General features: G+C 50.6%; 1 protein-coding gene across 24 annotated transcripts in view; it reads left to right on the top strand.

Annotated features, from left to right (window-relative positions):
• The window catches only part of CUX2 (cut like homeobox 2), a 322,604-nt gene that overhangs the window by 239,376 nt on the left and 57,096 nt on the right, over window positions 1-26,132 (top strand). For 16 of the 24 annotated variants that reach the window (XM_054238864.2, XM_054238855.2, XM_054238858.2 and 13 more), the window contains 4 exons: window positions 20,512-20,646; window positions 23,218-23,341; window positions 24,846-24,922; window positions 25,925-25,991. In XM_054238864.2, coding sequence (XP_054094839.2) covers window positions 20,512-20,646; window positions 23,218-23,341; window positions 24,846-24,922; window positions 25,925-25,991 — 403 coding nt within the window. Of the gene's footprint in view, window positions 1-11,737; window positions 11,926-20,511; window positions 20,647-23,217; window positions 23,342-24,845; window positions 24,923-25,924; window positions 25,992-26,132 lie in introns of all 24 variants that reach the window. The other 8 variants (XM_078337275.1, XM_054238860.2, XM_078337277.1 and 5 more) reach the window with 3 other exon arrangements.

A 26,132-nucleotide genomic window follows, 5' to 3' on the forward strand; every position in this document is an offset into this window, starting at 1 on the left:
ACCAGGGGCTCGAGGTTCCAAGATTGCTTTGGAACCTTCTGGAAGGTCCATGTGCCCTCTCTCCTCTCTCTCCAAAGCCTGGGAGCAGCGAGGTCATTCCAAGCCCAGTGCTGACTCCAGGAGTCTGATTTCCCAACTCTCCTCCCCAGAAATGTGGGGGCGGGAGAGCTGTCCCCAGCTGTCACCGAGTTAGAGAATGAGGAGCCTTAACTGATGGAGACATACCATACGAACAGCCCCTTTAGGGCCTCTAATTCATTTTCGAGACATTTAAGAATAACAAAATGTTTTAATGATTTCTTAGGGGAATTAGGAAGACATATTTTTGTTCTCATTAAATTTTATCCTCAGACACAAGAACCAAATGTCAGATGTGTGTTGGGTGCTCCCAGCTTCCCTGCTCACTGCCAGCCCCCCAGGGCCAACCCCCTCCGTAAAAATAACACTCCTGGAAGATTCACCGGGACGCGCACGCTCCTGTTTTTATATTTCTTGACAGGCAAATTATTTGTCGAAATACTCCTCCCCATCACCCGAAACCACACAAGTCCTGATTCAACATTTTTGTTTTGAGTGACTGCTGCCAACACAGATCTTTGGCAGAGAACACGACAGAGCCTGATGGCTCAGCAAGTATTTTGATAAGTGTGCAGCCTGGATGTCTGTAATTACGAAAGAAAACCGTAAATCTTTTGGATATTGTTCACACAGATGTGGCGTGAAGTGAGAAAAAAAAGCAGTAAAACGTGTTAAAAGCATAATTAATGTCATTGTTGTGGGTGATGATGTGATTTAAACCTCTCTGACTTCTGTATTGGTGACGGCTGATTCCTTTATCGCACTCATAGAGTCACTAGGTACCGACCCAAGCCTCGGAAGGCTAACTTCTTAACTAAGTGATTAGTGAAAAGGAAAAAAGAAAAAGGAAAAATAAATAAATAAAACAAGGCAGGAGGAAATGAGGGAGGCAGATGAACGCTGCTGAGGAGATAAGAGACAGGTGAGTGCCCCAAAATGTTGTTTTCTGCTGTGCTTCAGTCTTTACAAATCTGCTGCAGATTTGCGATTCGTGGCAGGGATTTCTCCCCCTGCTCCTTCTCTTGGGGGGTGAGGCTGGTCAGGAAGGTGCTCAGGCTATAGAGGCAGACACATCTGAGTGGAACTCTCAGCTCGTTTTTGTGCTGTGTGACCTTGGCCAGGGGTTTTAACCTCTCTGAGCTCTAGTGTCTGTGTCTTTAGAAGAGGGATAGTAATAGAACCTACTAGGGGTGGACGTGAGGATTTGCTATGCTGTTCATGAAAGCAATCAGCAGGGTCGAGTAATCGGCAGCCCATTGGCATCGGGTATAAGAATTATAGGAGTGACAACCGTCTGCTGTCGATTCTGTGAGGTTCGTCTGTTGTCAGGGATGTCAGGTAAGCAGTGGTGCAGGCGCCAGGGTTCCGGAGCCGATAGAACAGGAAAATGCTCTACGACATTGAAAGTTTTTAAATTTGTCTCCTCCATTATGAAAGTAGCATAAGCGTGCTGTCAACTTCAGAAAATAGAAACGGAAAGAGGGAAAACGACCCGCTAGAAAAGCGTTTTGTTGTTTTTCTTTACTGTGTTTTTTCCCTGTGTACTTTTTCAAAACAGTCGCTGATTCTATGGTACCGTTTGGATTTGTTTCCTTTCTCTGACACGAAGCATTCATATTTCCCTGTGTGATTGCAGATCTCAAATAACTTTGGTTCGTTGTATAAGCCTGACAATCTCTTGTGTGGCTTTATTGTAATTTACCTAACCCCTCTCCAACACTGGGCTGTTAGGGTGCTTGGGAATGCACAGCCTGTTGGTGCTGTGCTGTACCAAAAAGGAAACTTGGGAAGGAAAAATACACTGAACCCTTGTGTTGTCCACAAATCCTAGGATCAGTGACCAGAAAGAATGTGTTTCTCCTTGCTGATTTTATATTGCAGTCCTTTATTTACTAGTTCACTAAATATCTTTTCATATATTATAAAGAATTTATATTTATTCCTTTAGAAATCTCTGGTTTATGTCTCCTTAGCCCATATTTCTACCAGAGAGTGAATTATTTTCTTATTGATTTGTAGACACTCTTTGTATATGAGGGATACTAACCTTTGTCCAGGTATACATGTTTCATATCTTCTCCCCTGGTTTGCCTTTTGTTTCTTAACTTAGTGTGTGATGTCTCTCGTCTATGGTATGTAGCAGGCATTCAAAAAAATACTTGCAGAAAGCAAGAAATCTGAGCAAACCTTTGCTTTGTAGCTTCTGAATATCAGGTCCTGTTTTTAAAAACCTTTCTCACCTCAAGGGTATGAGGGTTTTTTTTTTAGTACTTTTGTGTTCTTAATTTTTAAACATTTACATTTGAACCAGCTGAAATATAATAGATACTGATAGAAGTAGCAGGGGAGGGGAAGCATCTAGCTTTGTTTTTGTCCCAAATGACTCGTTTCAGCGCCATCTAGTGGATAAGCCACCTGCACAACTAGAGGAAATGGAGATTTTCTAGGATTAGAAACTGTGCTAACCTTCCCTTCTCCTCTCCCTCCTCCGTGCACACGCCTCTGCTCAGTTAGTGCCGTAATGGTCAGTGGTACACTGAAGGGCAACATAAAACAGTATTTCACTCGTTAAAAAAGGAAAAGCTGAACAATGTCAAATTTTCCTGAAGATGACAGTTAACTTTATTATTATTTTTTTATTTCTGAGGTATAGTCTCACCCTGTCACCCAGGCTGGAGTGCAATGGTGCAATCTCAGCTTACTGCAACCTCCGCTTCTCGGGTCCAAGCGATCCTCGTGCCTCAGCCTCCCGAGTAGCTGAATTACAGGCAGACGCCACTATACCCAGCTAATTTTTATATTTTTAGTAGAAACAAGATTTCACCATGTTGGTCAGGCTGGTCTCAAACCCCCCACTTCAGGTGATCCACCTGCCTCAGCCATCCAAGGTGCTGGGATTACCGGCGTTAGCTACCACGCCCAGCTGACAGCTTTTAGAAGGCAGTGTCCCACCATTTCCTGACATATCTCTGCCCATGCTATTTCCTCTGCCAGGGCACCCTCTCCCCATGGCCCCCTGGCTAAACTTTGCTATGTATTCTGGTTGGTCTGTCTTTAGGTCATGTTGTTCCCGCTGAACCCAAGAGTCCCTAAGGGCAGGGCTGGACTTGAGCTTGAGTTCCCACAGGGCCAACATGACCCAAAGACAGACAGCTAGAACACACAGCAGAGAATCGGCTTCAAGGAAGGATAGCTGGGGAGATGCCGCAGAGAGGGGGCCTTTGGACCTGGTTTTAAAGGTTGACATGCCACCATGTGGAGGTCATTTCTGGGGTACTTTCTGTGTGTCAGGCAGTCTGTTCAGCCCTTACAGATACAAACTCACTGATTCCACTCGCACACACACCCTGGAAGGTAGCTTCCATCATCCTTCCTCACTGGGAAGCTGAAGAAGTACAGGCACAGAGAATTCAAGCCATTTGCCCAAGGTCACACAGCAGAAAAGTGATGGAGCCTGAATCTAGGCCCGCCCCCAACCCAGCTCCTACCCGTTACCCCAGTGCAGGATGAATTTTAAAATCCAAGGAGCTTAGACAAAGCCATTGGAGATTTGAGCTCTAAAAATAGTGAAAGACAGTTCAAGGATCTTTACTGCCAGTGGATTGAAAAGTTCCAGGCTTGAAGGACGCGGCTTTTGCTGAAATGGAGATGTTACTCGAGGAAGAACAGGTAGCACTTTCGTTCAGGAGAGACAGTCACACAGCTCCCAGTGTGGCGGGTGGAGGACGAAGGAGCAAGACTCCAGGTCGAAGGACCTTCCTTCAGAGCCGGCCCAATCCTGTGCTGCCATACTGCTTCCCACATCACTTAACTTCTCCAAGCCTCAGTTTCCCCAGTGTAAAATGTGGATAATGCCCTCCCCTCATTAAAGGGGCCATTGGATGTGTTCATTGAGCAGTAGAGAACACTAAACATGGTGCCCAGCTCAGTCATTGCCCCATGCAATTTATTCAGTAAATATTGAGTGCCTACTGTTTGCCAGGCACTCTGTCAGCAACAGGGGCATGATGCTGAGCAAAACAGACCCCACACCTACCCTCCCAGAACTTTCTGTACAGCTCAGTATGTAAGAACTTAATTTTGGCCAGGCGCAGTGGCTCATGCCTGTAATTCCAGCACTTTGGGAGGCTGAGACAGGTAGATCACGAAATCAGGAGTTCAAGACCATCCTGGCCAATATGGTGAAACCCTGTCTCTACTATAAATACAAAAATTAGGTGGGTATGGTGGCACACACCTGTAGGTCCAGCTATTCGGGAAGCTGAGGCAGGAGAATCGCTCGAACCTGGGAGGCAGAGGTTGCAGTGAGCCAAGATCATCCCACTGCACTCCAGCCTGGTGACAGACTGAGACTCTGTCTCAAAAATAAAAATAATAATTTTTTTCTTGTATTTTTAATAGAGACAGGACTTCACCATGTTGGCCAGGCTAGTCTCGAACTGCTGACCTCAGATGATCCACCCACCTTGGCTTCCCAAAGTGCTGGGATTACAGGCGTGAGCCATTGCACCTGGCCAAGAACTTTATTTTGATTGTAAGACATGGATTTGAGTCCTGTCTCTGCTATCCCCTGGCTGGGTGGCCTTGGGTAACTGGCTCAGCCAACCTCTCTGAGCTTCTGTTTCCTCATTTGGAAAACAAACTTACCTCCCAGTACCACTGGGAGGGCTGAGGAAGGTGAGGGGTGTAAAGTCCTTAGCCAGGTGTCTGGCACATAGTAAATGCTCAGTGAACAGTAGCTGTTGCTATTATTGTGGTTGCTCATGGTATTATTATTACCACCGGCACCCAGTGCCAAAAAGAAGACCCTCATTCCCAGCCTCTCTGACCCTGCCCGAGCCAGGAGACCCCCGCCCACAACTGCCGACTGCCCCAAGAAAGGAGTGGGTAGACACGGCTCACAGCAGCATATAAGGGCTTGCCACCCCATCTGCTATTGAAAAGGTTCAAAGCTTAGATTACAGGATCAAAGTTAGCATTGCTGCCACCATCAATAGCCTGAGCCTCCCACCCCCGTAGGCGCCTGGAGCCCGAGCCCAGATGGGAGAAGGCTTCTGTCTGGAAGATATTTTGGAGGGGTGCATGCATACTTCTGCATAAATGTGTTTCTAAACAGCCTCTCGGACAGCCTTTCCGGCTCTATGTTTCCTAAAAAAGCTCCAAATGCCACTTTCCTTCAGATGGACATAGTGGGAGGATAGAGACAGCTTTCCCTAGATTCCCCAACCCCCCTCCATGATTTAAAAAAAAGAAAACACCAACAGCATCAGCTAGTGGTGAAAGACGGAATAGGTAATGTTACCCACCTCCCTGACAGTGCCTTTAGAAAGCCTGGTGTGGTCTTAACATATCTGGCCTTTGACTGTGCTCTCTGTGGGCTTGGGTCCCATTTAACAAAATGAATTGGTCACTTTACTAAGCAGTTTGTGCCCCAGAGCAGGTTGGTGTGTGTAGGACAAAGGCCGGGATGCTTCCCCGCGATGTCCCCATCCCTGCATGCCCATCAGGACCTGCCACCTCTGAGGCTCATAGTGAGTCCGAGTCTGCCGCTCGTCAGAAGGATCTGTTGCATTTAAACAGTTTAGATTTGGGGTCTGCACATCCAGTTTGGATCTAAGACTGATGATCTCGGCCTCCGCCCTGGACTGTCTGCGTACTACGTATTGCGGGAGTGAATGGGGAAATGGAAGTCCTGCTCACACCCCTGTGTAGTGCTGGCAGCTCTGGGCAGCCGCGTGTGTCGGCTGGAAGGCTTCCGGGAGAAGTGCTGAGCCCAACAGGAACCTGCCTCGCTGGCTCCAGGCGAGGAGTTGCACGGGTACTGGGTCCCTTCTCCTGATACCGGGAGACCAGGCTTGCCAGATGCTGGAGGCGGGGCTCACTGGTGATTTTTAGAGGGCGGGGCTTGGCGGAACCCAACATTTCCCCAGGTGCAGAGTCCCCATGATACTGGAGGCAGCCTGGGTGTACCCAGACCCAAGACTGAAACTTGGAACACATCTCAGGACATTCGGTGTCACCTTTCTGCTTCCTTCTGAGTAAAGTCTCAGCCAGGGGCACCTTGAACACCTCCCCGCAACCTGCAGCTCTCCCCTTCGGACCTCAGGAGAGGCGGCCCAGGCTCAAGGTCTTGGGCAGGCTACAGGGTCTAATGAAAATTCAGATTCAGTAACATCCATTTTCTGTTTTGTTTTGTTTTTTTCTTTGCATTTATTTTTATGGTTGAAGCACCTTCTACTTATGATACAAGATCTTGATTTTCTATTTATGAAAGTGAGACAAAACATTCCTTTAAAAAATACATATTTTTAAAAAGTGAGTCAGCCGGGCACAGTGGCTCATGCCTATAATCAAAGCACTTTGGCAGGCTGAGTCCAGGAGTTTGAGACCAGCCTGGCCAATATAGCAAGACTCCATCTCTACAAAAAATTTTAAAAATAATTGGGTGCCAGGCACGGTGGCTCACGCCTGTAATGCCAGCACCTTGGGAACCTGAGGCAGGTGGATCACGAGGTCAGGAATTCAAGACCAGCCTGGCCAAGATGGTGAAACCCCGTCTCTACTAAAAATACAAAATTTAGCCGGGCATGGTGGTGGACACCTGTCTGTAATCCCAGCTACTCGGGAGGCTGAGGCAGGAGAAGCCCTTGAACCCAGGAGGCAGAGGTTGCAGTGAGCCGAGACTGTGCTACTGCACTCCAGCCTGAGTGACAGAGCAAGACTCCGTCTAAAAAAAAAAACATAGCTGGGCGTGGTGACATGTGCCTGTAATCCTAGCTACTGGGAAGGCAGAGGTGGGAGGATTAGTTGAGCCCAGAGTGTCCAGGCTGCAGTGAGCCTCCAGATCACACCACTCCACTCCAGCCTGGGTGACAGAGTGAAACTCTGTCTCAAAATAAAAATAAATAAAAAATGAGTCACATAGGGCAGATGTCAAGTTAATCATCTTGCAGGGACATACAGACATGACTGCAGTTACAAAATGAGTATGCCGGCGTCTGACGTTTGGGTCGCATTGGCTTGGTGGAGAGGCCTGGGTTCAAATCCATCTGTGTCTTTTTCTTGCCTAGTGACCTTGAGCAAGTGGCTTCCCTTTGCTGGGCCTTAGTGCTCTCATTCTGGAAAAGAGGGATGATAGTGATGTCTCACGTAGTTGTTTCGATAATTTAAATGAGATATAAAGATATGCAAAGTGCCCGGCACTTGTTGGAGGTGGGGTTAAGAAATTCAAGTTCCTTTGAGCTCTTGGCTCAGGATATCAAGTTGAGGGGGAGTCTCATCGGCCCCCTGCCTTACCCAGCCTCAAGGATGTGGGGGCCCCATCTGCCCCAGGGTGGATAGTTGCTGGAGTTAAGAGAGGAGCACAGAAACTCAGGTTTGGAGGGCCACAGCCCACTCTGAATCTAGCTGCCACCCTTGGCCACAGTGCCTCGTCCTCCCAGCTGCCACCTCTGGCCACGGTGCCCTGCCCTCCCAGCTGCCACCCCTGCCCACAGTGCCCTGCTCTCCCAGCCTACACAGGGAGGGCAGAGGAAATTGGCACTGGGCATCCCCTGGGCCAGCCCCACATCCCCATCTGTGAAATGGATTGGTTGTTGTGAAGATGGAGTGAAGTTGTATTTCTGGGGCTGGGTGCAGTGACTCACGCCTGTAATCCCAGCACTTTGGGAGGCCGAGACAGGTGGATCACGAGGTCAGGAGTTCAAGACCAGCCTGGCCAATATGGTGAAACCCCGTCTCTACTAAAAATACAAAATTTAGCTGGGCATGGTGGCATGCGCCTGTAATCCCAGCACTTTGGAAGGCCGAGGCAGAAGAATCACTTGAACCCAGGAGGTGGAGTTTGCAGTGAGCCAAGATTGTGCCACTGCACTCCAGCCTGGGCAACAGAGCAAGACTCCATCTAAAAATAGAAGAAGTTGTATTTCTGGGACAGTAACCCCAAGGGAGATTGGTAGGATGGTCAGCCGCTGTTTCCTTGTCTGATGCCAGCTGTTTCTCCTGGTATTTCCTGTGTCTAGAACATTCCCTTGAGACCCCCTGCTAACTCACTCATTAGGGCTCCATGGAGACACCCCTGCCCTGACCACCCTGCCTGGTCAGCGCCACCCAGCCCCTCCCTCTCCCCAGCCCTGCTTCATTTGGCTTCTGAGCCTGTCTGACTGCAGTTGCTTCACCCATCCTTTGTCTGTCATTCCCTCTAGAATGTCAGCCCTGGGAAGGCAGGGATTTTCTCTCATTTCTGCCTGGACCTCCACGGCCCAGAACCTTCCCCAATGCACAGCGGGCACTCAGGAAATATTTGGCAACTGAAGAAATGCTGTCAACACATAGCGGATGGTGGATAAATGACAACTACATTAGGGACTTAGTCCCCTGTCACGCCTGTAACAAATACCATGAGCTTAGGACTTAAAACAACACGCATTTATGACCTAACTGTTCCGCAGAACAGAAGTCCAAGGTGGGTCTCACTGGGTGAAAATCAAAGCATTCGCAGGTCCATGTCGTTTCTGCAGGCAGGAGGCTGCAGGGGAGAATCGTTTCCTTGTCTTCGCCACCTTCTGGGGCTGCCCACATTCCTTGGCGCATGGCCCCTTCCATCTTCAAAGCCAGCTGGGCAGCCTCTTTGGTCTCTCTCTGATTGTGATCTCCTTCCGTCTGCAACCGTCAGTCCCTGTGCGTACAACATAACACACTCACAGGCGGAGTGCAGTGGCTCATACCTGTAATCCCAACACTTTGGGAGGCTGAGCCCAGGAGTTTGAGACCAACCCAGGCAACATAGTAAGACCCCGTCTCTACAAAAAATTAAAAAATTATCTGGGCGTGGTGGCACGTGGCTGTGGCCCCAGCTGCTCCAAGGCTGAGACTGGAGGATTGATCGTTTGAGCCCAGGTCAAGGTTGCAGTGAGCCATGACTGTGCCACTGCACTCTGGCCTGGGCGACAGAGCAAGACCTTGTCTCAAAAAAAAAAAAGAACAAAAACGAAAAATACTCACATGTTCTGAGGGTCAAAATGTTTTGAGGAGGCATTATTCTGCCCACCACAGAGATGCCACTATAGAAAGCTCTAAAACTCTGTGGTACCCTGCCCTCTCACCCAGAGCTCTAATAATTTCATCATTTTGGATCACGAGGTCAAGAGTTCAAGACCAGCCTGGCCAACATGGCAAAACCCTGTCTCTACTAAAAATACAAAATTTACCTGGGTGTGGGGGCACATGCCTGTCATCCCAGCCACTCAGGAGGCTGAGGCAGGAGAATCTCTTGAACCCAGGAGGTAGAGGTTGCAGTGAGCTGAGATCACACCATTGCACTCCAGCCTGGGCAACAGAGCGAGACTTTGCCTCAAAAAAGAATAATTTCATCATTTATTACACTTTTCACACAACCCACGTTAACTGAACACCTACTAGGTGAAGAGCCAGAGCTGGACCCAGAAGAGGAAGGGAAGACTCGGGAATGAAAAGAAGATTCCCCTGGCATTCCATGGCTGCCAGGTTCTCTGAGAAATGTCTTCCAAACATTTTAAAGATTTTTTGTCATTTATTTCTTTCAATTTGTGTTTGTAAGAGCAGCCAGTGACATTTAGCTGATGCATTGAATAACACCACTGGACAAACTAAATGGGAGGCCTTCGGGTTTGCCAACTGCCCGCAGAGCGTTCTGCTCCGTAGAAGTTGGCAGAATCCTGCAGTCTTCTGAATGTTAGTAATCTTTTCCTCCCTAACCCAACTCCCAACAAGGTAGCTCAGGGCTCCATGGGTTCCTGCCAGATAGGGAAGGTGGGAAGAAATGAGTTTCCTGGACAGCGTGACATCTGGGACCACAGCACTGTGCACTGGGGGAGGAAGCTAAGAGTGGAAAGCGCCCAGGGAAGTAGACGATCCCCAAAGCTGTGTACTCTTCAGAGCAGCTAACTGAACCCACAGCCCAGTTCCTCGGGAGATGGAGAGAAAGAGGAGGCAGGAGGACTAGTGCCTAGGAGCTGCCAGGTCCCCTTAGAGCATGGGCTTGCCTCCCTGGACAGCAGATGAAATGGGTACAGCAAGAGGGAAGTGGGTTAGACTTGAGTGAAGACTTCCTTCCTGTGAGACTTGCAGCCTTGCAGTTCCTCAGTCCTGCCTGTCTCAGTTTGTATTGAGTCCATTGCCGCGTTAGGGTTTGAGCTGTGTCCCCCAGAAAGGTATGTTGAAGTCCTAACCAGCAATACCTCTCACTGTGGCCTCATTTAGAAATAGCATCTTTGCGGGAGGTACTCAAGGTAAGATGAGGTCATTAGAGTGGCCCCCAATCCAGTATGACTGACACCCTTACGAGAAGAGAGGAGTGACATTTACACCAGGCACAGTGGCTTCTGCCTATAATCCCAGCACTTTGGGAGGCCAAAATGGGAGGATTGCTGGAACCCACGAGTTTGGGACCGCAGTGAGCTTGCAACAGAGCAAGACCCCATCTCAAAAATAAACGAGGGCTGAGTGCGTTGACTCATCTCTATAATTCCAGCACTTTGGGAGGCTGAGGTGGGTAGACCACTTGAAGTCAGGAGTTCAAGACCAGCCTGGCCAACATGACAAAACCCCATCTCTACTAAAAATAAAATACAAAAAGTAGCCGGGCATCGTGGTGTGTACCTGTATTCCCAGCTACTCGAGAGGCTGAGACAGGAGAATCGCTTGAACCCAGGAGGCAGAGGTTACAGTGAGCCGAGATTGCACCACTGCACTCCAGCCTGGGCAACAGCACGAGACTCTGTCTCAAATAAATAAATAGGCCTGGGTCCTCCCTTGGAAAGGCCTGGATCCTCCCTTGGAAAGGCCTGGATCCTCCCTTGGAAAGGCCTGGATCCTCCCTTGGAAAGGCCTGGATCCTCCCTTGGAGCCTTGGAGAGAGCACAGCCCTCCTGACACCTGGATTCGGACCTCCAGCCTCTAAAACACTGTGGAACAGATTCCTCCCGTGGCTGTGCCAAGTCACCACAGACTGGGTGGTTTAAAGCAACAGAAATGTTTTCTCTCAGCTGCGGAATCCAGGAGCCCCCATCAAGGTGTAGGCAGGGTTAGTTCCTTCTGGAGACTCTGCGGGGGTGGCGCATGCCTCTCTCCTGGCTTCTGGGGCTGCCAGCAGTCCTTGGCACTCCTCGGCTTCTAGATGTGTCATTTCCACCTTGGCGTCCATCTTCACGTGGCCTCCTTCCCTGTGTGGTTCTGTGTGTCCTTTCTTCTTCTCCAAAGGACTCCAGTCATTGCATTAGGACCCACCTACTCCAGCGTGACCTCATCTTGACTTCACAACATCTGCAAAGACCTTAGTTCCAAATAGGGTCACATTCTGATGTTCCAAATTTACATGAGCTCGGGAAACACTGTGCGGCTCAGTGCACCAGTTCCCACCAACGTTTCCATTCTAACTCTTGGATCTGTGTGCTGGGCCCACTTCTGCCACCACTGTGACTGGAGCCACCATTATGGCTGCCGGGACTACTGCAGTAGCCTCCTGTCTGGCGCTCTCTACAGCCCACTTTTCACAGAGCAGCCAGATGAGCAAAGGCAAATTAGAATGTGTCCTCCCTTAAGGTAAATCCCACCCCATCTACATTATCAACAAAGGGGCTTTGAGATCTACCTGACCGCCTGTCCCCACCATCTCCCCCAGCTCCACTCCAGCCACTGGGACCTGATGTCATGTCCTCAGATGCCACTGAGCTTTGCACAGATTCCTTCAGCCACCAGCCTTTTGCACAAGCGATGCCTCCCACCCAGACCTCTCTCCCACGGATCTTCCCTGCTCCCCAGCAGCACCCCTAGTTCCATGTTACCGAGGTCTTTCCCAGTCTCCCCAAGGTGAGTCGAGATCTCTCCAGGGTCTTTGTTGATGGAAACATTATCGATGGTCCCACTGAGCACCTTTGCAAAAGAGCAGCATCCATCTCCCCCACTGGGATGTCAGCTGCTCAAGGACAGGGGTCTCATCCGTCTCGCTCACCATCATGCCTCCCACAGACGTGCAATAAACTCGGGCTGAGTAAAGCAGGCACAAGGATTCAGGTGCCCTGGGGAGCTCTGCCAGCTTCAGACTATCACTGCAGAATGCACCAGCACCAGTCACAGATTGCATATCCACAGACTCCTAGTGGGAGGGTCTGTGTTTGTCCCTGTTTTACAGATGGAGAAACTGAGGCTCTGAGAAACAAGTGGTTTGGGTCCTCCGGGAGGCAGATGCCAAGACAGCTTTAGATAAGCAAGGGGTTTATTACGGAAGGCCCATGAAGGAAAGGGGAGGGAGAGAGAGGAGGTGGGATGCTGGTGTGATCCCTGAGAAGGGAGGGAAGGAGGAGGGAGGATTGGACAGAGTGAGCCTCGGACTGCAGCAGGGCTCTGAGAAAATCTCGCCCAGGCTGGTGGGTAGGATGTATGGGTCACCTCCAGCTGCCATTAAAAACACAGCACAGGCAGGGCACTGAGGCTCATGCCTGCAATCCCAGCACTTTGGGAGGCACTGAAATGGGAGCTTGTGAGCTCGCACAACACCTGTGCAACCCCAGGTGGTAGGTCCTGTTGTTATCTCCTTATTACTAATGGGGAAACTGAGGCTCAGGGACCCCAAGTGACTTTCCCTGGTGGTGTAATAGCCAGGGTTCCACCTCCAGCCTCCCAGCCTGGCCTCCTTTCCCTTTCTCCAAGCATGCCTTTGGGGATTTGGGGAAGTCACAGTGTTTCCCAATTTCTGTATTTTTAGTAGAGACAGGTTTTCACCATGTTGGTCAGGCTGGTCTCAAACTCCTGACCTCAGGCAGTCTGCCCACCTCGGCCTCCCAAAGTGCTGGGATTACAAGTGTGAGCCATGGCACCCGGCCTGTGGTTTTTAATGGCAGCTGGAGCTGACGAATGCACCATGCTCTGAAGCTCCCCACCAACCTGACCGAGATTTTCTCAGAGCCATGCTGCATTGAGGCTCAGCCTGTCCCATCCTCTCTCCTCCTTCCCTCCTTTCTCAGGCATCAGATCAGCATCCCACCTCCTCCCTCTCCCTCTCTGCTTTCTTTCGTGGGCCTTCCCCTAATAAATCCCTTGCGTGTCTCCTGCATCAAATTTAACTGTGAAGGTGTCTCATAATCACTCTCCCTGACCATCCCAGCTGTAAGGGATAGACCCAGGGCCAAAGCACTCGCCTCCACGGGATCCCGCCTCTATCTGATGATGCCTAATATTGAGTGTGTGCCTGGGATATATTGTAATGGGCATTTGGACAGGGGACCAGAGAATTCAGTGCTTTGTCCAGGATCACACAGCAGGCCAGCAGCAGGACCAAGGACAGCCGTCCAACTCATGCCTCTGATCTAATAGAAACCAGGGCCTTCATGGCCTGTCTCAAAGCAGCCTGGCCCAGGAGACAAGGCCAGGCAGTAGTAGCACAGCAAAGCAGCACACGAGCATTGGTCCCCTCTGGCCTCCCAGGGAATCATTCCCTGTTCTTTACTGAGCACTTATGTGTACCAGGAACTGTGCTAACTGCTTTACAAAACCTACATTTCACATCTCCACAGTAACCTTGGTAGATGTGGTTAGTATCACCATTTTACAGAAGGGAAAAATGAGGCTTACAGGGCTGAAATACTTTACTCAAGACCACACAATGAGTCAGTGGTGCACAGAGCCGTGCTCTGACTCACTTCCCACTTCCTGCTCTTGCTCTAATCAAATCTCTACTCAAGTGAATCTTTCCTCTCGTGCAGCTCAGAAGGGCCTCTGGTCTGTTCGCCAACCTCTCATTGCCTCAGTTAGTGAAATGTTTATGAAGCACCTACTGTGTGTCAGCAAACAAAACAGGCCCTCATGGCCTGTTTCCTCCTCTTTCCTTCCTGGAGACGCACTGCAGGAGTCCACCCCTCCTGGTTACTTCCTAGCCAGGCTGCCCTGCACCAGGCCTCTCTAAGCCATAGCGTTTCCTTTCTCCCCCAAACCTGTGACATCATCTAGGAAAGCCCAGGGAACACCTGGCCCTGCATCCTCCTGAGCATTCAGTCCTCTGTCTCTTTATTATGAGGCTCAGTTTTTAAGGTTCAGCCTTGAAATGAACCTATTAAACCAGTGATTTCTTAGGTGTCCTTTGGCCCAAAACCATTCATCACATGTATCCATCAGGGTTCCTTAGTTCTGTGCAGCAGAAGCCAGCTCTGCAAAACTATTAGGCACGAAAGGAATTTATTATAAGGCAGAGGGCAGGGGAGAATGGTGAGACCACCTGGGTCAGATGGGACCAGAGCAGGGGTAGCAGAGGGATTCATTGAAATTCCCAGGGCAGAGCATCTGATTGGCCACCCTGGGTCATGTGATCTGCTGCCAGGGGAAGGCGGGGCATCTTGATTGACAGCCCTATTGTATCTAAGAATGGAAATCACCTGTTAGTTAACGCCATGAACGACCCCACCTGCTCTCTGAAATGACTGAGACACACGTGGGCATCTTTAGAACTGAGTCCCTGAGATGGTTGACAGATCCCCCAGGGGACTCTGATGTGCCCCTGCTTGGCGCCAGCAAGGTCTCTCAAGCACCTTGTTCTGCCAAGCAGGGCCAATGTCCCTGGATGGCAGCCCAGCCCTCCCTGCCTCACCCTGGGGAACTGACTTCACCCCTGAGCCTCCATTTTTCCATGTGGCAAATCAGGATCCAGCAGTGCCTGCCTCAGTGTTGTGGTGAAGACCAAGAGAATTCTAGTCTGTGGAAAGGGCTTTGGCTGTTAGGACATGGTTGCAGCCTGACTTTTGCCGAGGCATCTGGAGGTCACCACCACCTTCTCCCTCAAGTTGGGGACTCAGGGTCCGCACAGTGTGAAAGGAAGAGGCCTAAGGACCCATCTCAGCCTGCCACCAACTCTCTTAACAGATTTCAGGGATAACATCAGACCTCACTGTGCCCTGGGGTGGAAGAGGTGTTGACATTGATCTGATAGGTGCCTCCCTAGTGTGACTTTCTAAGCTGGGATCTTTGGGTCCCAGAGTGGAGTTAGCTCAAAGCAGGATGATTAGATTCTGGGTCTCTGGGGGACTGATGCACACAGGTGAAGCCATCCCCTATCCCAAGTTCCACAGAGCATCCCTGCCCAGACAGCCAGTGCCCAGAATGCCAGAGCCTGGTGTACTGCCTTGTCTAGAGCTGATGAAGGCAGACAACACTTGGCAAGCCCCACCCTGTGCCTGGCACTATGTGATTCTCTGCATACCTTCTCTCCCCCAGTCCTTAGCCACCCTACACATGCAGCCCCATTGTACAGATGAGGAAACAGAGGCTCCAAGAGGTTAGCTTGGCCAATTGCAGTAGGAGCTGACACTGAATCCTTAACTCATTACTGCCTCTCTCAATATCTTTAAAGTCTTGCCAATGAGAATTCCTGGGGAGGTCAGGCGTGGTGGCTCCCACCTGTAATCCTAGCACTTTGGAAAGCTGAGGCAAGAAGATCACTTTAGGCAGGAATTTGAGACCAGCCTGGGCAACATAACAAGACCCTATCTCTACAAAAATTTTAAAAATACTGGCTGGGCGAAGTGGCTCACGCCTGTAATCCTAGCACTTTAGGAGGCCACGGTGGGTGGATCACCTGAGGTTGGGAGTTGGAGACAAGCCTGGCCAACATGGCAAAATACTATCTCTACTGAAAATACAAAAATTAGCCAGACATGGTGGTAGCTGTAATCCCAGCTACTCAGGAGGCTGAGGCAGGAGAATCGATTGGACCCAGGAGGCAGAGGTTGCAGTGAGCCAAGATTGAGCCACTGCACTGCAGCCTGGGCAACAGAGCAAGACCTTGTCTCTAAATAATAACAATAATAATAATTTGTGGGAATTAGGAAGTTTCCTGTTTAAGTGGAGGAACTGAGGCTCCAGGCCCCATGGTATCTGGCCCCTGCACTGCACTTTGGACTCTGTGAGCTTAATGGCTGTTTTACACTGTATCTGCAAAGGAAGGCAAAAAGACAGAGCCACGAAATCTATGGACCTGAATCAAAGGTCTGGCTGGCCCCTGTTCCCATCAACCTCTCTGGGGGCCACCTGAGGCCGGCTTCCCCAAGACAGAGCACACAGCCAGCAAGGAGTGACCCACAGGGCCTCTGAGCAGAACGGAATGTCAATACCTAATCCCTTCGAACCGGGTGAGGGACAGACATCCCTTATCACCCAAGCATCGTCGTTTGGCTCGATGGGCTCATGGCCAGCAGGGCCTCTGGGCCACGAGCCGGACCCTCCCCGTCCTTGGAACCGGAGCCAGCCCTCCGTGGCCCCGCGGTCCACTTGGCCCCACACCGCCTTGTGTTTGTCTGACTTCCCTGACCCCCGCGAGTGCTCATCGCCTTTTTCCTCCTTCCTCAAAAACCAGGACACAATAGGAAGCGTTTCCTTGAACTTATTAAAAAATCCAGACTTGTAAATTAATTTGTTCGTGTTGTACAAAGGCAGTGCAGATGGACTCATTAGCATGCACACAACAAATAATTATAGATGAATTTTTAGCTGGCCTGCCTAATGCGCTTGCTGGGTTAATTATGTCAATGTATAATCACATCAGCCCGGGGAGACATAATGGCATACCCTGCTGCGCAGGCCTTGCCTAATGACGGGGCGTGGGGGCTGCCGGCAGACGAAAGCCACTGCTGCCTTCCCACGTACCTGCTTACCTGCTTGCCCATTGTCCGAGCCCTTGCCACCTAAATGAACAGACTGCAGCAGAGTAAAACGGGGAAGCTGCCTTGTTCCAGCCAGACCTGAAGGCCCCATGCACAGGAACTGCCCCGTTTCTTCCATCAGCAGATATTTATTGGGTTGGACTGTGGGTCACACTTCATGGTAGGTACAAGAATTCCAGCAGAGTAGGGGTGGAGAGGGGTCAAAAACAGATGCAGTCTGGCTTCCCTTGTGGAGTTTGCAGTCCAGTGGGTGTTATTTAGAACTGCAGTGGGTACCATGAAGGAAAGGTGCAGGCAGCTCCTATCAGGGGACAAGTTAGTCGAGGAGGGTTTCCTGGAAGAAGTGGCATTTGAGTTGCTATATGGAAGGCAAGTAAGTGTTAACTAGCTGAAAGGAATAGTTCAGGGGAGGGTGTTCCTGGCAGAGGCTCCTGTGCAAAGGATCTCAGGTCCAAGAAGCAAGTATAGATTAGCAGATTTCAGGGACCTTGAGGTCCACGCTCTTAATCCCTCTACTCCCCAGCAGAGAGCAAGGGCCAAGCAGATGCTAGCAGAAAAATCTGGGAGAGGGGTCAGGCACAGTAACTCACGCCTATAATCCCAGAGCTTTGGAAGGCCGATGCAGGCAGGTCACCTGAGGTCAGGAATTCAAGACCAGCCTGGCCAACATGGTGAAACCCCAGCTCTACTAAAAATACAAAAATTTGAGGGCCAGGGGCAGTGGCTCACGCCTGTAATCCCAGCACTTTGGGAGGCCGAGGTGGATGGATCACGAGGTCAGGAGTTCAAGACCAGCCTGGTTAAGATAGTGAAACCCCGTCTCTACTAAAAATATAAAAATTAGCTGGGCATGATAGTGTGTGTCTATAATCTCAGCTACTCAGGAGGCTGAGGCAGGGAACTGCTTGAATCCGGGAGGTGGAGGTTGCAGTGAGCCGAAATCATGCCACTGTGCTCCAGCCTGGGTGACAGAGCAAGATTCTGTCTCAAAAAAATTTGGCCAGGTGCAGTGGCTCACACCTGTAATCCCAGCATTTTTGGAAGCTGAGGTGGGTGGATCACCTGAGGTCCAGAGTTCAAGATCATCCTGGCCAACATGGTAAAGCCCCATCTCTACCAAAAATACAAAAATTGGCTGGGTGTAATGGCGCATACCTGTAATCCCAGCTACTCAGGAGGCTGAGGCAGGAGAATCACTGAACCCGGCAGGCAGAGGTTTCAGTGAGCCAAGATCACGCCACTGCACTTCAGCCTAGGCGACAGAGCAAGACTCCATCTCCAAAAAAATAATAATAATTCAAAAATTAGCCAGGCGTGATGGCACACACCTGTAATTCCAGCTATTTGGGAGGCTGAGGCAGGAGAATCACATGAACACGGGAGGCAGAGATCACAATGAGCTGAGATCACGCCACTGCACTCCAGCCTGGTGACAGAGCCAGACTCTGTCTCAAAAAAAAAGAAAAGTAAAGAAAATTCTGGGGAAGGGACCAGGAAGAGACAGGGCTTCCATGCATTAGAAAGCATTGAACCGGGCCCCAGGCCTCTTGGTCCATATCTAGGACCCGGCTTTCCTGGGTGCCATGGACACCATCTGCACCTGCTGGGGCTGTCAAGAGCAGACGCTACGACAGAAGGCCTTGGTGTATCAGAGCAAGAGACCCAGATTCAAGTGTCACGTCTCCCCTTCAGCGAGTCACCTGGCTTCTCTGAGCCTCAGTTTCCTCATGTGTGAAAATGCGCTGGACCCAAGCCGGCCCCCAGGGGATGCCGTGAGGATGCTGGAAACCCAGTCCCCAGCGTGGGCTTTGTAGCCTGGAAGGTGGCACACCCCCCTCTGGGACGATCCAGGTTCTTTAGGCCTTGCCCTAGACAAGAACTTGGGGAAAAAGTTGAGGAGGACTCCAGAGTGGAAGGAAGCGGAAGTGATTACGGTGTGAAGGGCTGGGAGAGAACCAAATTCCAGGCAGAAGGACCTGCACGTTCCTCCCCTTTGAGTGACTGGGGAATTGGTGGACATCTTACATCTAGGTGTGTGTTTTGCCCCTGAAAAAGCCGTTCACCAACAATGTGTGTCTCAAATGATCGTGGTCACCAGGTCCACCAAGAAGCACATCCAGGATTACATGTGAGAGGATGTTGGAGCAGAATAGGAATACAGGGGGCGGTGAGGCTGGGAGAGCGTGTGGAGAGGCGGGGCAGCTGCCTGGGAGCATATCTAGACCCCACACGGCCTGCGGAAGCACTGGACGAGGTCATGGGCGAGTCCTCACTCCAAGGTCAGCCATCAGAGCAGCCTTGCCTCGGTATCCCCACTGCACACAGGCATGCTTGGCGGGGGCCATGGAAAGGTTGTCCTCAGAGCAGTGGATCTCAGAGCAGCGGCCAGATCCTTGCTCAGTGCCCCTCACTGTAGTTGGAGGTCCTCGAGGCACAGCCTCAGAGTGCCACAGATGGCATCATAGAGTCAAGAAAATGCAATGAAGCCAGGGCAACATGGTGAGACCTGTCTCTACAAAATACCACCAAAATTAGCTAGACATGGTGGTGCACACCCTTGATCCCAGCTACTCGGAGGCTGAGGCAGGATGGCTTGAACAGAATCTCACTCTGCTGCTGAGACTGGGGTGCAGTGATGCAATCTCCATTCTCTGCAGCCTCGACTGCCCATACTCAAGTGATCCTCCCACCTCAGCCTCCTGAGTAACTGGGACCACAGGCATGTGCCACCATGCCCAGCTTATTTATTTATTTGTTTATTGTATTTATTTATTTATTGAGATGGAGTCTTGCTCTGTCACCCAGACTGCCGTGCAGTGGCACCATTTCAGCTCACTGCAACCTCTGCCTCCTGGGTTCAAGTTATTCTCCTGCCTCAGCCTCCCAAATAGCTGGGATTACAGGCATGTGAGCCATCATGCCTGGCTAATTTTTGTATTTTTAGTAGAGACAGGGTTTCACCACATTAGTCTGGCTGGTCTTGAACTCCTGATCTCAAGTGATCCACCCACCTTGGCCTCCCAAAGTGCTGGGATTACAGGCGTGAGCCACTGCACCCAGATTCTTGTTTTAATTTTTCTGTAGAGATGAGATCTTGCCATGCTGCCCATGCTGGTTTTGAACTCCTGGGCTCAAGTGATCCTCCCACTTTGGCTTCCCAAAGTCCTGGCATCAGCCACTGCACCCAGCCAACCTTTTTTTTTTTTTTTTTTTTTTTGAGACAGTCTTGCTCTGTTGCCCAGGCTGGGGTACAATGGTACGATCTCAGTTTACCTCAATCTCCGCCTCCCAGGTTAAAGCAATTCTCCTGCCTCAGCCTCCCGAGTAGTTGGGATTACAGGTATGTGCCACCATGCCTGGCTAATCTTTTTGTATTTTTAGTAGAGATGGGGTTTCACCATGTTGGTCAGGCTGGTCTTGAACTCCTGACCTGAAATGATCCGCCCTCCTTAGCCTCCCAAAGTGCTGGGATTACCGGCGTGAACCACCATACCTGGCCCAGCCAACTATTATTATTGTTAGTATTATTCCCAGCTGGGCAGGACACCCACACCCTGGTGATAGCAGGTGCTCCCCTGAGCAAGTGCCTGGACAAGGCTGCTCCCTCGTAGAGCAGAAAGTCCACACTACTTCCTGTAAGCCAGCAGGGTGACTCCAGTGGCTCCTGTGGGACCTGGCAGGCCCTGCAGCCACAGCCTGGGTGTCCCCATCAGGCCCTTACCATCCCTGTCTTTCTCTCCCTGCACAGACCCCGTGCCTGTGTTTGAGGCGGCGCGCAGCCTAGACGACAGACTGCAGCCACCCAGCTTTGAGCCCAGCGGGCAGCACCGGCAAGACCTCCACACTTCGTGGAAGAGAAACCCCGAGCTCCTGAGCCCCAAAGGTACTGATAAGGCCTTCTCAGAGCTTCTGTAATAGACATCCGGGCTGCAGATCTTCAGAGCTGAACACGGCCACCCTTGTTGGGAGGTGGCTGGGGCAGGGAACTGCAGGTGAAGGACTTCGGTAACCATTTAATTCCTGGCACTGGCAATGCAGTTGAGAGTAAAAGAGAAAAATCCTGCCCCTGTGGTGATGATCTTCTAGAAGAGGAGATTGTTGTGAACAAGCGAGTAAGACACAAAGTGTGGCGGGTAGAGAGAAAAGTCAAGAGAGCTGTTCAGGTTCCCACCCTCCATGGCCAGCCCCAAAGCATCCTCTGCCCCATGATGAATTCAGCACCAAAAGCATCCACCAGTCCCTGGGATGAGTCCCCACAGGGCCTGCCAAGGTAGGTGTGATGCAGGTGAGGCCAGTGATGGCCGAGCATCCACAGGCGTGCCCTCTGCAGTTGGGGGGTGAAAATAACCTGGCAGTTCTTCAGTAACGGAAACACAGTCTCACCACATGACCCAGCAGGACCACTGCTAGGTGTGGACCCCAGAGAATGAAAACAAGAGCTCAAAACAGGGTACACAAATGTACATGGCAGCATTACTCACAACAGCAAAAGCAGAAACAACTCCAGGGGCCCGCAACAGCTGAATAGATAAACCAAATATCCATAGAATGGAATATTACTCAGCCATGGAAAGGAAGGACACTGATCCATGCTACAGCATGGATGAACTTTGAAAACATGATGCAGGCCGAGTGCGGTGGCTCATGTGTGGAATCCCAGCACTTTGGGAGGCCGAGGCAGGTGGATCACAGGGTCAGGATTTTGAGACCAGCCTAGCCAACATGGTGAAATCCCATCTCTACTAAAAGTAAAAAAATTCGCCAGGCTTGGTGGCATGTACCTGTAATCCCAGCTTTTTGGGAGACTGAGGCAGAAGAATTGCTTGAACCTGAGAGCAGAGATTGCAGTGAGCCAAGATCATGCCATTGCACTCCAGCTTGGGTGACAGAGCAAGACTCTGTCCAGGGAAAAAAGAAGAAAGAAAGAAAGAAACATGGTGCTGAGCGGAAGGCGCCAGACACGAAAGGCCATAGGATGTACGATTCTTTTGTGTAATGTCAGAGCAGACAAATCTGTAGACACAGAAAGGAGAGTGGTAGTTGCCAAGGGCTGGAGGAGAGGGTGTGGCTGGTATGGGGAGCTGTTTAACTGGGACACCGGCTTTCCTTTCGGTGCAGTGACCGTCTTCTGGAATTAGTGGTGATGGCGTCACAGAATTGTGACTATACTAAATGTCACTACAAAATGGTAGTCAAAATAGTGAATTTTTGCCAGGCACAGTGGCTCACAGCTGTGATCCCAGCACTTTGGGAGGCTGAGGCAGGCAGATCACTTGAGGTCAGGAGTTCAAGACCAGTTTGGACAACATGGTGAAACGCTGTCTCTGCTAAACATGCAAAATTTAGCCAGGCATGGTGGCGAGTACCTGTAATCCCAGCTACTCGGGATGCTGAGGCAGGAAAATCACTTGAATCCAGGAGGCGAAGGTTGGAGTGAGCTGAGATCGTGCCACTGCAGTAGCAACTCCAGCCTGGGTGACAGCAAGACTGTCTCAAAAAAAAAAAAAGTAAATTTTATGTGATGTATATTTTACCACAATTTTAAATATATAATGAAGCAGGCCGCAGAGGCATGAGGAGGCAGAAGCAGCTCTGCGTGTGGTGACGCTGGCACTGGCGCCATGGCGGAAATGACCTGCATGCCGAGGACATGGGGCCCGCAGGGCTCCACAGCTGCGCTCTCTCCAAGGCCCAAGTTGGGAAATTTTTTTTTTTTTTCATTTTTTAACCAATCCGTTTTTTTAATTCTTAAATTCTTGACATTACAGAACTAAACTGAAATTTATTAACACTCCACTCTTACATTTCTTATCGACAAACAAGAAATAAAATTCATGAGCCAAAAAACCCAAAACAAAACTAAAAACAGGGAAAAGCTTATAAAACTAAATGTGGATCCCAGCATCCACAGCTGAACAGAGAATGTGATTTTTAAATTCTTAGCAGATAAAGTTGTGTAGAAACTGAACACTTACAAATTATTTAAAACCTGAAATCACTGACCAGAAATTACACAGTTGGATCATGGGAAAACAGCAGAAAGGGGTTATCGAGGTAACCTACACTGTTCTAGCTGCACCCCATGCCCTTCTCAGAGGAAAGCCTGGCATTGATTAGATGCTGGGCCAGACTAATAGTGGCAGCAGAGCCAGTGATAGTAGCCTGCCTACCAGAGGAGCCTTCCACTGGGTTGGCAATTTTGATCTGGGCCCCGGACATCTGGCGAATCTCATTAATGTTGGCACCTTGGCGCCCGATTATGCAGCCAATTAAGTTATTTGGAATGGTGAGTTCATGGGTGGTTTGAGTAGATGCATCCAAACTTGCCCAATAGCCTTTCACCTCTGGAGGGCTGGAAACTGATCGCAATCGATGATCGACCTGGTTTGCAGAAAGCTGCTCTGGCGTCATGTTCTCTTGACAATGGGGGTTTTCCCTCTTTTTCTCCCTGCAGAGCAGCGAGAGGGGACGTCGCCTACCGTGCCCACGCTGACCGAGGGAAGCCACCTCCCAGGCATTCCCGGGAAAGCCCTCCTGACAGAAACCTTGCTGCAGAGAAATGAGGCGGAGAAACAAAAGTGAGGAAGGAAGGGTGGGTGGAGGGAGGAGCAGGCAGGGCTGCTGCTGCCCCTCCTGGCTGGGTTGTGGGCAGCAAAAGTCTCCTACCAGAATCGACGTGCAGATTGGAGATGGAGATGAGGAAGGGCTGAGGGCTTTGGACTCCAGCCAGGTCTGGGTTCAAGTCCCACCACAGGAGCTCAGTGACCAGCCCCAGCTGGTGACCATCCTCTGAGCCTCAGTTTCCCACCTGGTAAATGGGGCTAAGGGTACTGCATTCCTCATTCTCTAGAGAAGCAGAACTGGTAGGATTTTTTAAATGATTAAGACATGTATTCCTAGGACTTAGCTTATGCAGTTTTGGGAGCTGGCAGGTACAAAAATTGGTAGAGCAGGAGTTGGTACTGTGATCTTTCTCTTTTTATTTTACAATAATTACAATGTTTTAGAGAAAAGATCTTCCCTGTCACCCAGGCTGTAGTGCAACAGCATAATTATAGCCCGCTGCAGCCTGGAATCCTGGCACTTTGGGAGGCCAAGGCAGGAGGATCGCTTGAGGCCAAGAGTTTAAGACTAGCCTGGGTGACAGAGCTGGAGTGCAGTGGCAATCTCAGCTCACTACAACCTCCACCTCCCGGGTTCAAGAAATTCTGCTGCCTCAGCCTCCTGAGTAGCTGGGATTATAGGTATGCACTACCACACCTGGCTAATTTTGGTATTTTTAGCAGAGACAGGATTTCACCATGTTGGCCAGGCTGGTCTCAAAATCCTGACCTCAAGTGATCCTCCTTCCTCGGCCTCCCAAAGTGCTGAGATTACAGATGTGAGTCCCTTTGTCCAGCCCCATATATATATACACAGACACACAAATACATATACAAACACACACACACACACACACACACATATATATATATATATATATATTTTTTTTTTTTTAAATTAGCTAAGCGTGGTGGTATACACTTATAGTCCCAGCTACATGGGAGGCTGAGGTAGAGCAGAGGATTACTTGAGCCCCAGGTGGTCGAGGCTATAGTGAGCTATGATTGTGCCACTGTACTGCAGCCTGGGCAACAGAGCAAGACCCTGTCTTTAAAATAAAAGAAAACAGAGGAAATATTACCCCCCCAGGCAGTATCAATAACTCACAGTACTGAGGAACTGTTGAGGGCTGGGCGCCCCACTGAGCGTGCTTCACAGCACCCCCTGAAGCAGAACCTATCAGAAACCCCATTTTATAGATAAAGAAACTGAGGCCCAGAGAGGTTGCTTGCTACTGTACATTTTTGCCCCTAAAACTCCTGGCAGAAACTAACAGGGGCAGCCATGCCAGGGCCTGCACAGGCAGTGGAGCAGCAGGACAGCCGGTGCCTGAATGTCACATCTAAGGACTTGCAGAAAGACAGAGGTGCAGCTTACAGGGAATGGGCAAGGGCTGGAAAGCAGGATGGGGCTGGACTCGGGGGCCCCGGGCAAGGCCTGTCCCTGAAGCCAGCACGAGCAGACCTCGTCTTTCCACAGGGGCCTTCAAGAAGTACAGATCACTTTGGCGGCCAGACTGGGGGAGGCAGAGGAGAAAATCAAAGTCCTACATTCAGGTATGTGTCGGCACCAGGCGGCCCGGACGGAGGACCGGAAGGAAGCGATACTGCTATCAACAAGGGGACATGGCTTGGGGTCTGCCACATCCAGGTGTTTTAGAATCAAGAGAGCAAAACCGGAGTTTGGGAAGAAAAATCTTACCCAGTGGGGGTCAGAGCCTCTATGCCCAAGAAGCCACATTGCTGTGGAGGATTTGAGACAGAGTCATTTCAGTGGTGGCCAGGCATGGTGGCTCACATTTGTAATCCCAACACTTTGGGAGGTTGAGGCAGGAGGATTGCTTGAGCCCCAGAGTTCAAGACCAGCCTGGGCAACATGGCAAGACTCTGTCTCTAATTAATTAATTAATTTAATACAACCCCTGCAGGGGCCAAAACACTACCAAGCCACCGACTTAGGGGAGGCATTGAGGAGGAGTAAGGTCTGGGGCAAGCTGGAGAAATGAAGCCTCATCTAAAGAGACAGCCACTGTTTAGCACCAGCCAGGTGCCACCCATATGGTCCCCTGCAGGGAACCCCTTCTCCATTTTCCCAGAGAAATTAGAAATCTGGAATTGTATCAAAAGTGCTCATTCATTGTAACACATGAATCCATTCATCGTGTGGGTCTTCCCTGTCCTCCTGCCTGCCAGGTTTGAGCCTCGGGGTGGTTGAGTACATGTATGGACAGCCTTGCCTGGGTCCTGCAGTGACGGTGTTGGGGGCTTATACCCCAGGTCATGGCAGACAGCACCATGTCCCTGCCCCCCACCCTGGCCTGGGTCCCGTGAGCTACCTAGACCCATGGAGAGGACCTCATCCACCCTGCACTGCCCACCCCAGCCACTGCACATCTCTCCCACCAGCCTGGAGCCCCTCTAGGGGCAGGAAACTCAGTCCCTGTCACCAGTGCTGACTGAGAGAAGGGTCTCCCTCACTACCCCAGCTCCATCTTCCTGGGAGACCCAGCCCCTTCCTACTCGGTGGCGGGGCCTCACCCTGCCTCTGCTTTCTCCCAGCGCTAAAGGCCACGCAGGCAGAGCTTCTAGAGCTGCGGCGGAAATACGACGAGGAGGCGGCATCCAAGTAAGTGAGCTCTGCTGAGGTGTGCCTCCTCCCTCAGACCCTCCCGGACAGGCCTCCTCCCTCAAACCCTCCCAGACAGGCCTCCTCCTTCTGGCCTTCCAGTACTTCCCTCCTCTGTCTGACCCTCTAGTACTTGCCTCC

This window comes from Callithrix jacchus, chromosome 9 (assembly GCF_049354715.1).
Source record: "Callithrix jacchus isolate 240 chromosome 9, calJac240_pri, whole genome shotgun sequence".
NCBI classification, from domain to species: Eukaryota; Metazoa; Chordata; class Mammalia; order Primates; family Cebidae; genus Callithrix; species Callithrix jacchus.